At 42.4% G+C, this 19,214-nt stretch overlaps 1 protein-coding gene across 1 annotated transcript in view; it reads right to left on the reverse strand.

Moving 5' to 3' along the window:
- LOC121571248 (1-phosphatidylinositol 4,5-bisphosphate phosphodiesterase beta-3-like) overlaps positions 1–19,214 on the reverse strand; it is a 98,352-nt gene that overhangs the window by 32,451 nt on the left and 46,687 nt on the right. Inside the window, exon 3 of the mRNA XM_041882591.2 lies at positions 3,188–3,256. Within this exon, the coding sequence (XP_041738525.2) occupies positions 3,188–3,256 (69 nt within the window). The remainder of the gene's footprint in view (positions 1–3,187; positions 3,257–19,214) is intronic.

A 19,214-nucleotide genomic window follows, 5' to 3' on the forward strand; every position in this document is an offset into this window, starting at 1 on the left:
GTCGTCCTTCCCAGCTTTGGACATTTTTCTATACTTTTCTGTTCATTCTCTATAAGAGGGATCATCAACTACACTGAACAAAAATATAAACTCAACATGTAAAGTGTTGGTCCCATGTTTAATGAGCTGAAATAAAATATCCCAGAAATGTTCCATATGCACAAAAAGCTTATTTCTCTCAAATTTGGTGCACAAATTTGTTTACATCCCTGTTAGTGAGCATTTCTCCTTTGCCAAGATAATCCATTCACCTGACAGGTGTGGCATATCAAGAAGCTGATTAAACAGCATGATCATTACACAGGTGCACCCTGTGCTGGGGACAATAAAAGGCCACTCTAAAATGTGCAGTTTTGTCACACAACACAATGCCACAGATGTCTCAAGTTTTGAGGGAGCGTGCAATTGGCATGCTGACTGAAGGAATGTCCACCAGAGCTGTTCCAGAGAATGTAATGTTCATTTCTCTACCATAAGCTGCCTCCAACTTCATTTATAGAGAATTTGGCAGTACATCCAACCAGCCTCACAACCGCAGACCATGTGTAACCACGCCAGCCCAGGACCTCCACATCCGGCATCTTCAACTTTGGGATCGTCTGAGGGGGGGTGGGGGGATGTGCTGAGGAGTATTTCTGTCTGTAATAAAGCCCTTTAGTCGGGATAAACTCATTCTGATTGGCTGGGCCTGGCTCCCCAGTGGGTGGGCCTATGTCCTCCAAGGCCCACCCTTGGCGGCACCTCTGCCTAGTCATGTGAAATTCATAGATTAGGGCCTAGTGAATTTATTTCAATTGATTGATTTCCTTATTTGAACTCTAACTCAGTAAAATCTTTATTGGTCAGGGGGCCGGAATATAATTACAATTAATTTGTAGACTGCAAACTAACTGCAAGATATTTGACTAAAACATAGTCATTTCAAACCTTGCTTACATTTGTATAAGATCACGTGTCTCTCATTTCCAGAAAACTTGGGGGACAACGGTCCACCATTTGGGGAGTCCTGCTCTATAAGAATTTGTAATTCTGTACTTCTGTTTATAATATAAACGTTATACTGCATGGTCCTAAAGCACACCGTTGCCTCGTTTTGTAGCACATTCCAATGATAAAACTGGGGGGACAAAAATGCAATTTCAGAATGTGGGGGGACATGTACTGTATGTATTTAGAACAAAGCAAACAGCATTTTGGGACAATAACGATTCTGTGTGAAAAAAAATATTTCATAACACGTAGAAACACGTGTGTACAGATCACAGCAATGAGTTTTGTGTCACACAGACTTGCACAATGGAGAAGGATGAAGTTGCCCTTAGACACTGATCAAAGGTCAGTTTTCTATTCTTGCCTGTAGTGATTAAGGTTAGGCTTGGGCGTAGGAGAAGCTGATCTGTGGTTAAGGGCAATGTTGAAGGCGACCTATGCCCGCAGCTTACTCAACTACTTCCTGTTCCACTGTCCCTGCTTACATCATTTCCTGTCAAAGTGTGTGTGTGTGTGTGTGTGTGTGTGTGTGTGTCTCGCCTCCCTTCCCCTTGTTTGAGGGTCCAAAGGTGACCGAGCTAATCAACTGTCAGACATCCACACACACACAAATATGTTGCTGACAGCTTGTGGTGATAGTTCCATACTTGAGCTCATGTCTGGTGTCTCAAACGTCACATTTTCCCTCAGGAAGAGAGTGTGTGCGTTTGTGTGTAGGCAAACAGACAAGCAGAGGGGGACGAGTGGAAACAGGGAACACTTTTCTACACAACACCTTGCACTGAGGACCAGTATGAAGCAAGGATGTATCACATCCAATGATGTATATAAACCCTGGATTGCTGATGCTATGTACTGGCCATTGAGAGGCATTGAAGCCACCGGTCGGCCATATTGGCACTCCTCCATAGAGCCCCACAGTTGAGGTGTCATAATACCCATAAAACCTAGCGGTCAAACAGGGAAATGTTTCCAATTGTTTTTCCACCATTCATTTTTCCCATAGGGGATTTTAGAAACCCTTAAAATAAGGGCTGTGTTTAGTGTAGGCTTACCCTGGCGTGATGTTTTGATAACCATGTAAATCAGGTGACTTTTATCAATATATTCGGCTTTCTTTATTCTCAGATTCGAAAATGCTAATTAGCATCAAAGTAGACATCATGCAAAACTACAAATCCCTGCACCTCATCTCTAGTAGACACCTTTGCTAACAGGTATTGTGTCAATTAAAAACGTGCACAAGACAGTTCACAGAATTGTCAATTTAAAGAAATTTAGCCAATGTATTCATTACAACACTTAGCTGACATTAGATAGTTAATCCAGAGATTCTTACCTTTGCCTTGATTCGGCAGTCTCATCCAGATCATCATGGCATTTGTAGTTCTTTATGATAGCCATATTAGCAACTAATTAGCATTTCATTTTTGGGGGGTAAATACAGGCGAATATTTTGATAAAAGTCACCTTGTCCTAGAGAGATTTACACGGTTATCAAAACGTCACGCCAGGGTAAGCCTACACGAAACACAGCCATTATTTTAAGGGTTTCTAAAATCCCCTATGGGAAAAATGAATGATGGAAAAACGATGTGGAAACATTTCCCTGTTTGACCACTAGGTTTTATGGATATTTTTACTCACACTGTGATACTCTATAGGAATGAATGGAATTCTACAGTATTTCAATTAAATGTTTCAAGGAAACAATTACATGTATTTAAGTATTTTTGTTGTTGTAGTGGGGACATAACATTAGTAATCTCTAAAAATTATACTCTAAGGAAATGTTTTTATATATTTTTAGCTTACATAATATAATTTCAAAGTATATATTAAGGTGTCTGTAATAGAATAAACGTGGCAAAAATGAATGCAGACATTAATAAATGCATTTCTATAGCTTCCAAAATATTTTCTACAATGGTGGGGGAGTGCCAAGATGGAGGCACAGTGGCTTCAACACAGCGCCACCTATCAGTCATCTAGTGTATATATAATCATTGGTCACATCGAACTCTCTAAAATGTCAAATGTAATGTAAATCAAATGTATCCCATGATGTATTCTCTCTCCACGGCTGTGATAGGATCATCTTTGTGGCCCGTATTCATAAAGTGCACACCGTAGCACCGTACCAACATGTAGCAAAACATTTTGCAACGGAAAATGAAAACACATACACGTTACCCACCTTTGGTAGTTTGGCTAACTTCCCCGTTCTGGTGTCTCTTATCTGGCTAATGTCAAGAATCTCCACTTCCTGAAAGAGAGAGAGAGATGGAGGGATAGAAAGAGAGAGAGATGGAGAAATAAAGACAGAAAGGGATACAGATAAAGCATGTTAATACTTGTCATTGTGGTCAGTCTCACATACATTGCTTGAAAAGGTTTTTTCAGACAGACAGAAACAGAGAGAGATAGTGAGAGAGACAGACAGTGACACCGAGTAAGAAGAAGCAGGACATAGAATAATAGAGCAATAGAACAAGAAAAGGAAGAGGAGTGAAATAGAAGTGAAGCTTTTATTGCTTTTTACTGCAGAGCTTAAAAGCCTTCTTCTTTTCCAGCCCATTACCTACCAATCACTCCTCCAACCCTTCATCCATTATTCCTACCCCCCTCTCCTCCTGTCCCCCATGCAATCCCTCCTCTATCCCCTCATCCTTTTTGTCTACTCTCTCTCCCCCTCCCCTTTCTTCCAACCCCTAATACTTTCTTTCTATCCTCTCATCCACCTCTCCCCCTCCCATACCTCTCTCACTGACATAAACAGTATGTGAAGCGGAGCAGCTGTGAGCTTAGAGGTTTCCGGCAGCTTCTATGGCTGTTCAAAGTCACACTGACAGACACTGAACATGACAGGGTACAAGACTGGGGGACTGGAAATCACCCAAAGGGATGAAAATCAAATGAGGACTGGGACATGGGGCTAGGTTGTAGGTCTGGGACATAGTCTGAGAAAGATTGGACATCAGTGGGGGAGAGAAGGAAGAAAAAGGGAGAAGGAGGGAGAGGAGGAGAGAGACAGGAAAGAGGGAGATGAGGAAGGAAAGAGGGAGGGAGAGCAGGAGGCAGAGAAGAAGGGAGAGGAGGAAGGAGGGAGAGAAAGAGGGAGGGAGAGAGAGGGCAACATGCTCATAAAGGGCACCATAAACACAGTCGAGGCCACACTAAATATTACTGCTGTTAAGCTGAAGGTCGTTCTGACTGTATTTCTCTCTCTGACTCCCCCTCACTCTCCCTCGTCCCTTCCCTCACTCTTTCCGTCCAGACATCTCTCCAGAGTAGCGGTCATGAAAGGTTAGAGGTCAGGACCAGCAGACCAATGGGATTTGGTTCTGGTCCAGCCGGTCGTTCCTGATTGGCCTGTGCGGAAATGTTACTTCCTGGGTCGTTAGGACATTTATATTTCTCTCCCAGAGGCCTTGGTTTCATTACAACATCGCCATGACGACTCCCTGGAGACCATGGCAACAAGCTTGCTAGCTAGCCGACCGCCAAGAGTCCGTCCCACATGTGGAGTATGTGTGTTAGAGAGACCCCTAATCACAGCTCTAACTGGCCAGGTAAAGACCAGGGCCCTTGGGTCACGTGCACACAAACACCCCACAGACACACACTCCACAGTGATGCAGCAAGCTGACATATCCTCCACATGTCCTGACTTGTTGAGTAACAGAGGGTATCTCTCTCTCACACACATTCCAGGCATATTTTGGCCTGCGCATGTTGTTGGCTCAGTGTGTAATAGTAAGCCTTTTCTATCATTAATACTACTATATGTTGGTGAAAGAGAAGGAGAAAACGAGAGAGAGAAAGAGAGAGAGAGAGAGAGAGAGAGAGAGAGAGAGAGAGATAGAGAGAGGGAGAGGCCTATATGTAGGCCTGTAAGATACAGACATGTTTCAGATGGTAGAAAGATAACATAGTTGGATTGTGAAACTTTTCCAAATTGGATGGATTGTTATTTATGTATTCTAATGTGGCTTCTAATGTGGGAGTTCCATGTGTTTAGGTCTGCTATTTGTGAGCTTCCTGTGGAACCACTGAGACAGGACCTGCTCTCGTGTCTGTCTACTTTTCTGGAATATTCATATTTCTCCTCCCTTGTTCTTTCTCCTTCTAATAAAACATTGGCGGGACCACACCTTTCCTCTCACACCGCTGTGTGTGTGTGTGTGTGTCCCTCGCGTTTCCAGGTCTCTCTGTCTAAGATAAATATAGCCCAATCAGTGCAGCTACTAAAATGTCACATGACATCACTAGGAAAAGTGATAGGGTAAGTTGGAGCTGGTTACTTCTCCTCCCCTAGACACAAACTATTCACCTATAACCATACACACACACACACACACACACACACACACACACACACACACACACACACACACACATAACTTCCTCTAATAACCGGTGGCACCATCACTTCCTCCTTGTAAGGAGAGAGGGGGTGGGGGGAGGAGGGGGTGGGTCAAGTTGCCCTAAGAGAAAGGTGTTTTGATGCTTTTCCCACTAAAGTAACTAATGGATAAGGTTAGTAGTAAGCTAATCCTAGATCTGAGTCTGCAACTTCTACCTGGATAGGTGCCAACCACTGTCTAGGTGAGGAGGGAGGGAGGGAGGGAGGGAGGGAGGGAGGAGTGGCGCAGTCAGCACTTTATATCCTTGTGAACCTCATGTTACCTCTCTCTGTCTCTTCTCCAATTTCCTGCCTCTTTAATTTACACTACAAATCTCCATCTCCTTTACACTTCTCTCTCGCTTTCTTACTCTCTCTCTCTCCATCTCTCCAACTCAGGGTCAGTGAAATGTTCAGAGGTTTGAGATTTCGCAGATCTAGAGAGATAAGCATGAGGATGTTGGCGAATGGTAGAGAGGAGGGAGACAGAGAGACAAGGGAGGGAGATAGACAGTATTATGACTAAACTATTATACCATCATTTATAAACAGCAAAACAACTGCGTAAACACAAAGTCATTTTAAATTACGCACACATACAGTGGGTAAAATAAGTATCCCCCCCATTGGATTTTTTCACATTTTGTGTTACAATGTGGGATTAAAATGGATTTAATTATAATTTTTTTGTCAACGATCTACACAAAACACTCTGTAATGCCGCCCAAAAATTTCTTTAAAATGTGTGACAAATTAAACACTAATATACCTTGAGAAGGGCTTACCAAGAAAAACTTCCAAAAGGTCTAATTGGAGGCAGAAAGGAGTTGGAGCACTCAACAACAAACGCAGAGATTGATTTATTTTAGCTTACTTTAATCCATTGTACAGGATGAGAACAGGTGACTGACGTTTCAAAGTCAAGCTGGAGGTCTTTTACGTCCCATAGTGTCAAGTAACAGTAGGCCCTATTGAGCCCCTATCTCAGTATGTTGATTTCTTAATCAAAACATTTGTGCCAGCAATGCCAGCCTTTTTTAGGAGATACCAGGGATGTGCTTTCAGATAATCAATAACTATAGATGCGATACCGAACGCAGCTTGGTTACACTTAACGTTCAGTCTCTGTACACTAATATCCCGCATGACGGTATCTCGACACTAGACTGGGAGGGTATCTTGCCTCAGTCTAAGGGAGCGGTCGAAATGTACACACATTTGTTACTCAGAGGAAAAAGGGGGCGGGTCATGCTTTTTCAATTTCCATCAGGGGGAGGGTATAATATTTATTTATTTTTTGTCCAGGGGAGGGTCATGTAATTTGTAATCGACTAAATGTCATATTGCACAGGGTTTGAGAATGAGTTGCTTATTATATCTCGATGTGCCCGATGATGCCCCTCATCCCTGATTCTCTGCTGGGTGCACAATATCAAGTGTGCCTAGTGTGGTCTCAGTCAAATGATCCATAGCCCATACTATAGGTACACTGTTGCTGCTCGCTGTTTATTATCTATGCATAGTCACTTTACCCCTACCTACATGCACAAATTACCTCAACTAACCTGTACACCCGCACATTGACTCGGTACCGGTACCCCCTGTATATAGCCAGGTTATGGTTATGTAAATGTTTTGTGTTACTTTTAATTTAATTTTTACTTTAGTTTATTTAGTAAATATTTTCTTAACTCCATTTCTTGAACTGCGTTGTTGGTTAAGGGCTTGTAAGTAAGCATTTCCCAGTAAGGTCTACATCTGTTGTATTCGGCGCATGTGACACATACAATTTTATTTTATTTTATTTGGAAAGGATAGATAGACGTCATCCTACTGGTATGGAACGGTACTGATACTCTCCTCTCAGAGTTAATTTCTTATATTAACTTATCTGACCCCAATCTTAAATTCACAGCAGAGAGAAGTCAAGAATAAATAGACTTCTTGGATCTTACAATCCACAAAAATAAAGAAAACAACTTGGAGTGTACTATCTTCCGCAAGCCACATAGTAGGAATACACGTTTGTATTTTTCCACGGAGTACAGCCCATGTGCCGGTCGCCTCAAATCCATTGTATTGAAACACTGGAACATCCTCAAAAGTGATCCAAATCTATGCGAGTTCACAACATTGCCCCTAGCATTTGTTTTCGCAGTGCACGCAATCTAGTCGATTCCGTTACCCACAGCACGCAGCTACCCAAGAAGCGTGACACTTGTGTACATTGTGACAACACAACCAATACTTTACCACCCGAGAATAGGAAAGAATATAAAATCCAAAGCTTCATTAATTGTAGCACTACAAATGTCATATGCATGCTCAAATGCATCTGCGGGGCTGCTTATATTGGTCAAACTAAATGAGCATTGAAATAAGGCTGCTATATGTAATAAAAACATGGACTATGCCATTGTGTGCCACTGCTAAAACCAACCATGGTTCACCTTCCTCCCTGTGCTTTCTAGCCATAGAACATGTCCACATTTCACAAAGACGAGGTGACATCGTACATAAACTAAAACGAAGAGGCATTCTGGCAGTCCTCAGACTCTGTGGATCCTAAAGGGGCTAAACAATGATTTTTCACTGTCCTCATTTCCATAATGTTGTTGCCTCTATTTTTTCGGTCTCTGTGTCTCCGGTTTCATAGACACCCAAATATCACCTATGTGTATTTTGACATGGCCTATTGATTAATGAGACACATCATTTATCTTATCATTAGAATTATTTTGTGCTATAATTTGCCATTTACCTTGTTGTGTCTCAATGGGCCATAAGGCTATAAATAGGAGCTAAGTGCAATGGTCACTGTGAGGAAGACGTCAGCTTGACGTCGAAACGTCAGTCACCTGATCTCATCCTGTACAATGGATTAAAGCAAGCTAAAATAAATACATCTGAGCTTTTTTTTGTTGAATTTCTTTCTGCTTTGAATTAGTCCTTTTTTTTTGTTTTTCTTGGTAAGCCCTTCTCATGATTTGTCATTGTTGTTGAGCACTCCAACTTTCCTTTGTTTGCTCAAGTGCGATGGCCCACCTGAACTGTTACTAAAATACTGTGATTAGTATTCACCCCATTGAGTCAATGCATGTTAGAAACACCTTTGGTAGCGATTACAGCTGTGAGTCTTCTTGGGTACTTCTCTAAGCGCTTTGCACACCTGGATTGTGCGATATTTGCCCATTATTCTTTTCAACATTCTTCAAGCTCTGTCAATGTGTTGGGGGTCATGCATGGCTAGACAGCAATTTTAAAGTCTTACCATAGATTTTTAAGCAGAATTAAGTCAAAAATGTAACTTGGCCACTCAGGAACATTCACTGTCTCTTGATAAGCAACTCCAGTGTAGATTTGACCTCGTGTTGTAGGTTATTGTCCTGCTGAAAGGTGAATTCCTTTCCCAGTGTCTGGTGTAAAGTAGACTGAAGCAGGTTTTCCTCTAGGATTTTGCCTGTGCTTAGCTCCATCCCATTCATTTTTATCCTGAAAAACTCCCCAGTCTTTGCCGATGTCCAGCATACCCATAACCAATGTTCCCTCTAAGCCCACAAGCAGCTCCCCCCGGACTGCCGCGCAGAAGAAATATCAGCCCGCGCAGAGAAGTAGAGAGAACATTAGAGAGAACTTCACTCAACTTTCAACTTTTCCCCTTTAGTTAACACTATCAACGTTTCCCTCTACTGTGCGAATTGTGATCAAATCAACGCAATATTAGCCACTTTCAATGCAACATACTGAAACAAAACAAACTATGCAAGAGATTTTCTTGTAGGCAGAGCGCATTGGAGTAGGATTCTATTGCATTGACAGGCACGGGCCATACTCTACACAGACTGCCATAACCAATCAGAGCTGCAGTATCCCTATATGCAAACAGACCATTGCCATACATGGATCTGTGCCATTCACTTTGAACTGGACTGTGTTTACAGCATGAATGGTCGCAAGTAGATGCACTTGTTTTGATATCAAAGCAAGAGCTGCATGTAGCCACGTGTGTACATTTGTTCATATTCTTTGCTAGTAAGTGGGTTATTAGCCCAGTTATAACTAATTTCTAGTCAGATGGGGGAGGGGTTGCTTCCTACAAGAGCACAAATGTGTGCATTTCTAGCCATCTTTGAAAAGCAAGTCAGGTAAAGAGCTCGTTTTCCTGTCTTAAAGGGGCAGTGCTGTATTTTGTGACAGGCTTGAATAAGCTAAGTAGCATCATTTGTCTGATTCTCTGTAGTAATAATAATTCATTTTATTTCTTGCATCAAACAACAACATTTTCAGTCACCTCCCTGTCTGAAGGACAAGTGGATAAACAGGTTAATGTCAATCCCTACATGTTTTATTTTTTTCTACCAAAAGCCTCATGGACTTTAGCTGCTACTGTAGGCTGAATGATATAACAGCTATTTCCATGTTAAAATGTAATGGGATGCATTTTCTACATTGTTTTTTTATGGTAGGCCACCCTTGATAGGCCTACAATATGATCAAATAGCCACAGTAGCCTACTTGGCCACTGTTATAACTAACTTAAAGCAGGTACAGCCTCAGTGTTCACAGTAAACACGCGGCAGACGTTGCACAGCATTTTCACAACATTCAACTTTGCGCTCAGGAGACCTGAAATTTGCTCAGTGAACATTGCTCATAACATGATGCAGCCAACACCATGCTTGAAAATCATGAGGCAGTTACTCAGTGATGTGTTGTGTTGGATTTGCCCCAAACATAACGCTTCACATTTACTTGCCGTGTTTTCTTGCAGTATAATTTTAGTGCCTTGTTGCATGCATATTCTGTATATTTATATTGTTCTTTTCACTCTGACATTTAGGTCATTATTGTGGAGTAACTACAATGTTGTTGATCCATCCTCAGTTTTCTCCCATCACAGCCACTGAACTCTGTAGTGGTTTTAAAATCACCATTGGCCTCATGGTGACATCCCTGAGCAGTTTCCTTCCTGTCCTGCAGCTCAGTTCAGAAGGACAACTTTATCTTTAATGTGTCTGGGTAGTTTAATACATCATCCACAGCATAATTATTAACTCCCTGGTCTTTGTAGTTGAATTTGTGCTTGAAATTCAATACTTGACTAAGGGACCTTACAGATGTTGCATCTATGGGGGACAGAGGAAGGGGTAGTCATATTTATTTCACTATTATTTCACACAGAGTGAGTCCATGTAACGTATTATGTGGTTTGTTAAGCCAAATGTTACACCTGAACTAATTTAGGCTTGCCTAAAACAAAGAGGGGGTGAATAATTATGCAACAAATATATTTTAGTTATTTAATTTTTATTAATTGTTAAACATTTATTGAATTTTCTTTTCACTTTGACATTATGCAGTATTTTGGGTAGATCAATGACAAAAAAAGATCACAATTAAATCAATTTCAATCCCACTTTGTAATGCAACAGAATGTAGAAGAATCCAAGAGGGTGAATACTTACACACACACAAATATAAATACACACAAAATATACACTCATGCAAACAAAGTTGTAACACACATACAGTATCATATTGTCCTATGTCAGCACACAGTACTGCTTTGTTAACCTCTCAGTCCATCTCTCGCTCTCCATCCTTCCTTCACTCACTCACTCACTCTCTCCTTCTTTCTCCACGTGTTCCTTCCAATCTAACTGGTTTAGGGCTGGAATTTCACTTGTTTGACAGTGGAATGCCACACACACATGCACGTGCACACACACACACACACACACACGGGCACGCACACACACACACGCACACACAAATGTCATAATGAGAATCATGCAGTTTATTTTCGCTATGGAGGAAGAGTTCAGACAATACTTAATAGTCTAACACACACACAAACACTTTGGGGGAAGCGTTCAAACAATGGATTTGATACCGTGTAATTTCCCTGATCTGCTTGACACAATAGTTTCACTATACCGAGGAAGAGAAAGCTGTATGTGTGTGCGTGCCTGTGTTCGCATGTGTGTGTGTGTGTGTGTGTGTGTGTGTGTGACTCCAGCACTTTGGTACCCTGCAAAACATGATCCGTTTTGTATCTCACAAGAGTCAAATGTAATGGAGTCTGTTGCACATGTTAATGGTTGCCACTCATACAAGGACCTGTACATAGCTAGACTTGACCGCCTTGTCTCACCAACAGTACACATTCACAAACATTCTCGTCAGAGGAGTCTGGTTTGATGTTGATGATGTGTTTTCTTGTATGCCAAATAAGCCACATATTATTGTTGTTGTGGGGGGAGGCCAGAGGGAGGTGCTCATTTTGGATGTGGGTTGCTCTTTCAACTCATACATGGTGCAGACCTTTGCTGACAAGTTACTGAAATACCAGCCCCTCGTGTCATGCCTGAACAGCCTCAGTTATCAGTCCAAGTGTCACGATCGTTGGTTAGAGATGAGGACCAAGGCGCAGCGTTGAAGGTGAACATATCCTTTTATTACTGATCACACGATCAAAACAATAAACGATAACGTGACGTCTACAGTTTAACACAAACCGAAATGAACAAGAAACCACAAACACAAAGTGAAAGACAGACAGTTAAATATGGCTCCCAATCAGAGACACCCAGCTGACACTCGTTGCCTCTGATTGGGAGTCACTCAGCCCAACATAGAAAATCAAACATAGAATTACACACCCTGGCTCAACATAACATAGTCCCCAGAGCCAGGGCGTGACACCAAGCTTGTGGTGCTGATATTTGGGATGTACATAGGCTGACAGTATGTGACCTTCAGATTGCAGGCCTGCAAAAGACAAAGGCAAATCAGCTAGCGAGGTACTGTTCCATGTCAGCGGTCATGGGCAGCCTTGCTGTGTGGACAAGAAGGTGCTTTCTGTATCCATAAGTGTCCAGATATCCATGCCCTTTGATATATTTGAATCCTTCCCGACGGTAATGTGATTTGTGGATTCAAATAAAGTATTTAAAATGTGTGTGTGTGTGTGTGTGAGAGAGAGAGTGAAAGTGAGTAAGAACACAAAGTTTATGAGGAAAGGAATGAGAGAGAGAGAGAGAAAATAGGGGAAATTGTCACATTATCATCCAACACACTCACTTCCTCCCTGGGTGTGTATCCCACAGAGTGACCATGCAAAGATCAGTGTGTGTGTCTGTGTGTGTGTGTGCGTGCGCGTGCGTACGTGTGTGTGTGAATCCAAACAAAATCCTCATCGAATGTTGCCATTTGGGATACACCCTCAGTCTTCAACTGGCTTAGTGACTGCTGACACTGCCAATAGGGTTATAGTGACACACAAATAACAGACTCTCCATTACTATTACTACTAACACTTAGTAATAGCCTGGAGATAACATGACAGCCAGAGATAGAACACTGGAGGACATGAGAGGAGAGAGAGGGAGGAAGGACGGAGAGCAGGGAAAGGAGGGAAGGAAGCAGAGAGAGAGAGAGAGAGAGAAGTAAAAAGGGGATATGCTGAGAGGGAAGAGGGGGGGCACACCAGATCCCCAAACCTCCTCTCTTCTCTGTCTGAACAACATCCTGCCCTGTTTCCCACGCTAGAAAGAGAGATAGCAAAAGAGGCGAGAGACAGGAGAGAAAGAGGAGAGAGAGAAACTGGAGAGAGACAGGAGAGAGAGAGAGAAAGAGAGCGAGAGAGAGAGAGAAATGGAGGCTGAAATGCAGCAGTTGATGGAACAGAATGGGGAAAGAGAAAGTGGGGAAATTTAGATAAACCTTTATTTAGCCAGGGAGTAATGCTGAGACCACGTTCTCTTTTGCATATGAGCCCTGAAACTAGAGGGAGGGAGGGAGGGAGGGAGGGAGGGAGGGAGGGAGGGAGGGAGGGAGATGGAGGAAGTGTCATCCGTCAGTTTATAGAAAAGGAAGAAGTTTGTTGCCTGCTCTCCTCTACTGATGACAACCAGATGGCCCTGAGAAATAGGGAGGGAGCGAGGGATGGGTAGTAAGGAAGGAGGGAGGGAGGGAGGGAGGGAGGGAGGGAAAGATGGAGGGAGGCAGACAGGGAGAGAGAGAGAGAGAGAGAGAGAGAGAGAGAGAGAGAGAGAGAGAGAGAGAGAGAGAGAGAGGGGTATAATTGTTAGTGCTAAGTGATTAGTGCTTTGTCAGGTTGGTTCGTTTCGTTTCGATTAATAAAAACATTTAATGGTTTTGATAAAAAAAAATTACATTAAATTCATTCTTAAATAATGACATTACAATTATTAGAGCTTTTTCATGGAAACGCCAAAGCCTAAAATACTGAAGATATTCCATAGAAAAGGTTCACATAGAAAAATAGGAAATATTTCAATATGTTACTCATTTCAGGAAGCTAGGTGTATGTCGCATTTGAATGTATTAAATTTTTTATCAAAATGTTGTTTTTGTTGTTGCAGAAATGCCTTCTGGAACATGTGAACTTTCATGTGCCTTAATAACACACTTGTATGCCATCTGTAAATACGAATAAAAAATTTAATTACGAGCCTAGTTGGTTTAGCCACGGAAAAAGACAGGAACCTTCCCGCTAGCCATGATTGGCTGAGATAATGGTTGGGCTGGACATGCTGGAGATGAGTTTGGATTGGTCTGCCATGTAGCATGCTTCTGTCTATAACTTGAGCTGCTCAGTATGTGTTGATAATCCTTTCTACCGCAGCTTTTTTTGAAAGATATCATGAAGAACTGCAAAAGTGTTGCTCCTGCTCTCAACTTTGCTACCCTGAATTTAAAAGGCACTATTGGCAAAGATCAGTTGGAAAAAGATGTGATGGGCTACTTTCTGCACACGCCACGGCCAGTGTGACGAGTGACTTGACACAATGCTGGCCAAACAAGACGTAGCTACAAACAAAACTGAGTTAAATGGTTCCAGTCTGCCGTGAAGCATTCAGCCATGTATACGGGTAATAGTCTAGTTACATTTTCAGATATTATACGTTTCTAATTTTGACAGAAAGTCGTTTTCATTGCAAGTTAAAGCATACTGATACCTAGCTAGGGAACGTTAGATTGCTGGCTCGCTAGCTAACGTTACGTGTATGATCAGTGTAGTAATATTATTCATTGTTTAGCTAGCTAGCTACACGTCTAAACAAAACCCTCCACTTCACCATCAAGTTAGCCAGGTGTGTCTGGGGGTGATTATGGCCATCTATTGTATTTCATGAACATGTACACATCTAGACAATAGTGACCCACCCACTTAGCTACACTGAACAAAAATATAAATGCAACAAGTAAAGTCCCATGTTTCATGATCTGAAATAACAGATCCCAGACATTTTCCACACACACAAAAAGCTTATTTCTCTCAAATGTTGTGCACAAATTTGTTACATCCCTGTTAGTGAGCATTTATGCTTTGACAGGATCCATCCACCTGACAGGTGTGGCATATCAAGAAGCTGATTAAACAGCATGGTAATTACAGCAGGTGCATCTTGTGCTCGGGACAATAAAAGGACACTCTAACATGTGCAGTTTTGTCACACAACAATGCCACAGATGTCTCAAGTTTTGAGGGACCGTGCAATTGGCATACTGACTCCAGAGCGCTTTATTTTATTTTTATTTTTATTTAACCTTTATTTAACCAGGTAAGCCAGTTGAGAACAAGTTCTCATTTACAACTGCGACCTGGCCAAGATAAAGCAAAGCAGTGCGATAAAAACAACAACACAGAGTTACATATGGGATAAACAAAACGTACAGTCAATAACACAATAGAAAATCTATATACAGTGTGTGCAAATGTAGTAGGTTATGGAGGTAAGGCAATAAATAAATAGGCCATATTGCAAAAATAGTTAAAATTTCATAATTAACACTGGAATGATAGATGTGCAAAAGATTATGTGCAAATAGAGATACTGGGGTGCAAATTAGCAAAATAAATAACAATATGGGGATGAGGTAGTTGGGTGGGCTAATTTCAGAATGGCTGTGCAGTGATCGGTAAGCTGCTCTGACAACTGACGCTTAAAGTTAGTGAGGGAGATAAAAGTCTCCAGCTTCAGAGATTTCCAGTTCGTTCCAGTCATTGGCAGCAGAGAACTGCAAGGAATGGCGGCCAAAGGAGGTGTTGGCTTTGGGGATGACCAGTGAGATATACCTGCTGGAGCGCAGACTACGGGTGGGTGTTGCTATGGTGACCAGTGAGCTAAAATAAGACGGGGATTTGCCTAGCAGTGATTTATAGATGACCAGGAGCCAGTGGGTTTGGCAACGAATATGTAGTGAGGGCCAGCCAACAATAGCGTACAGGTCACAATGGTGGGTAGTATATGGGGCTTTGGTGACAAAACGGATGGCACTGTGATAGACTACATCCAATTTGCTGAGTAGAGTGTTGGAGGCTATTTTGTAAATGACATCGCCAAAGTCAAGGAACGGTAGGATAGTCAGTTTTACGAGGGCATGTTTGGCAGCATGAGTGAAGGAGGCTTTGTTGCGAAATAGGAAGCCGATTCTAGATCTAACTTTTGATTGGAGATGCTTAATGTGAGTCTGGAAGGAGAGTTTACAGTCTAACCAGACACCTAGGTATTTGTAGTTGTCCACATACTCTAGGTCAGACCCGCCGAGAGTAGTGATTCTAGTCGGGTGGGCGGGTGCAAGCAGCGTTCGGTTGAAGAGCATGCATTTAGTTTTACTAGTGTTTAAGAGCAGTTGGAGGCTACGGAAGGAGTGTTTTATGGCGTTGAAGCTCGTATGGAGGTTTGTTAACACAGTGTCCAATGAAGGGCCAGATGTATACAAAATGGTGTCGTCCGCATAGAGGTGGATCCGAGCATCACCAGCAGCAAGAGCGACATCATTGATATACACAGAGAATAGAGTCGGCCCGAGAATTGAACCCTGTGGCACCCCCATAGAGACGGCCAAAATTGTAGAATAGATTCAGGGCATTATGTAAAGACAAGGATATGGAAGGATATGAGTACAGTGGAGGTAAACCTAAGCATTGGGTAACATTTACATTTTAGTCATTTAGACAAGGATATGGAAGGATATGAGTACAGTGGAGGTAAACCTAAGCGTTGGGTAACATTTACATTTTAGTAACGATGAAAGAGATAGCATCTCTGGAGGCACCGATTCAGTCGGTCTCCGCGTGTATGGGGGGTGGGACAAAGGAGCAGGTTGAGCTGGGCTGGGGGATCTACAATGAAATAGTACAATAAGAAATAACCGAAACAGCAATAAGCAAGGCATATTGACATGGGAGAGAGGCATAAAGCAATCACAGGTGTTATTCGAGAGAGCTAAGATAACAGCTGGTAATGGCGACAAAGTTTGGGCTGAGGCTAAACATAAACAGGATGAAGTACTGTATAAAGGAACAGTCCAGCAGGCATCAGCTGTATAGCTGAGTTATCATAAGGTCCGGTGAACAGCAATAGGAGAGTTCGGAGGTAGTTCGGGGGCTCCTACAGCACTGGCGAGCAAGAGGCCACGGCTTGCGTGTGCTAGTGGGCCGGGGCTAGCAGATGGATCTTCGTGGTCGACGTTGTAACGGGAAGCCTGTTGAAACCACATCAGAAGATTTAGTCGGCAGACCAGTCGTGTTGGATCGGCGGGGCTCCGTGTCAACACTAGGAGGTCCCATCCGGTTGACAGAGAGGTAGCTCAGGGCTGATTAGCCAACAACTACATCCATTTGGTTGCAGCTAGCTAGTTGCGATGATCCGGTATTAAAGGTCCAATGATTCAGTGATTCCGGCAGAAAAAACGATATGTTCTGGGTCGATAACGCGCTGTGCAGACAGTGCAGACTGGCCGATAATAGTCCAGGCTAGAGCTGGCTGGTAGGTAGTGCAGGCCACGGACAATTGTGAAAAACCGCTAACGGTGGCTAATAGCAAGTAGCTAGTTAGCTGGCTACTCCCGTCCGGTACACAGAGAGGTAGATAGCCAGGATATGGGCCTGGCTCGAGGCTAGCTTAAGGTTAACTGGTGCTAGCTTCGGGGGCAGCGGTGATTAGCCAACAGCAACATCCATCCGGTTGCGGCTAGCTAGTTGCGATCCGGTGTTAATGTCCAGTGATTCAGTTATTCCGGCAGAAAATCCGATGTTCTGGGTGAAAACCGCTAACGGTGGCTTATAGCAAGTAGCTAGTTAGCTGGCTAGCTAGTTTCAACTGGAGATTCTAGATAAAAGGTAAGTCAATAATATAATCCGTTCCACACTGAGTGAGGCGGGTTGCAAGAAAGTATATTTTGTAGAAGGATGAAAGGTGTAATAGGGAAATAAGTACGAAAAATACAAAAAACAGGCTATTTACACGGACACACAACTACGCCATCTGTTGCCAGAGAATTGAATGTTAATTTCTTCATGAATTTGGCAATACGTCCAACTAGCCTCACAACCGCAGAGCACATGTATGTCGTAGTGTGGGCGAGCAGTTGGCTGATGTAAACGTTGTGAACAGTGCCCCATGGTGGCTGTGGAGTTATGGTATAGGCAGGCATAAGCTACGGACAACGAACACAACTGCATTTTATTACAGCGATACGGTGACAAGATCCTAAGGCCCATTGTCGTGCCATTCATCCGACGCCATCACCTAATGTTTCAGCATGATAATGCACAGCCCCATGTCGCAAGGTCTGTACACAATTCCTGGAAGCTGAAAATGTCCCAGTTCTTCCTTGGCCTGCATACTCATCAGACATGTCACACATTGAGCATGTTTGGGATGATCTGGATCTAAACGTACGACAGCATGTTCCAGTTCCACCAATATCCAGCAACTTCGCACAGCCATTGAAGAGGAGTGGGACAACATTCCACAGGCCAAAATCAAGAGCCTGATCAACTCTATGCGCTGCAGGAGGCAAATGATGGTCCTACCAGATATTGACTGGTTTTCTGATCCACGCCCCTACCTTAATTTTTTTAAAGATACCTATGACCAACAGATGCATATCTGTATTCACAGTAATGTGAAATCCATAGATTAGGGCCTCCTTTATTTATTTCAATTGACTGATTTCGTTATATGAACTGAACTCAGTAAAATCTTTGAAATTGTTGCATGTTGCATTTTTGTTCAGTATACATGTGGCAAGGGGGAGGTTATAGCATTTATTTCACAATACCCATCAATTTAGACAAGTGTGTCTGGGTAAGCGTAATCTAATAATTATAAAATATGTATAAAATATTTGTATCATCTGGACACTTTCTGTCTTTGACATTGTTACTATTGCTACTATACAAATATGGAAGTAACCATTTCACTGTACTGTTTACACCTTCTGTGTACTGTGCACGTGACAAATACACGTAGATTTTATTTGATATACAGTGAGGGAAAAAAGTATTTGATCCCCTGCTGATTTTGTACGTTTGCCACTGACAAAGAAATGATCAGTCTATAATTTTAATGGTAGGTTTATTTGAACAGTGAGAGACAGAATAACAACAACAAAAATCCAGAAAAACGCATGTCAAAAATGTTATAAATTGATTTGCATTTTAATGAGGGAAATAAGTATTTGACCCCCTCTCAATCAGAAAGATTTCTGGCTCCCAGGTGTCTTTTATACAGGTAACGAGCTGAGATTAGGAGCACACTCTTAAAGGGAGTGCTCCTAATCTCAGTTTGTTACCTGTATAAAAGACACCTGTCCACAGAAGCAATCAATCAATACGATTCCAAACTCTTCACCATGGCCAAGACCAAAGAGTTCTCCAAGGATGTCAGGGACAAGATTGTAGACCTACACAAGGCTGGAATGGGCTACAAGACCATCGCCAAGCAGCTTGGTGAGAAGGTGACAACAGTTGGTGCGATTATTCGCAAATGGAAGAAACACA

The sequence above is a fragment of the Coregonus clupeaformis genome, chromosome 8 (assembly GCF_020615455.1).
Source record: "Coregonus clupeaformis isolate EN_2021a chromosome 8, ASM2061545v1, whole genome shotgun sequence".
Lineage (NCBI taxonomy): Eukaryota > Metazoa > Chordata > Actinopteri > Salmoniformes > Salmonidae > Coregonus > Coregonus clupeaformis.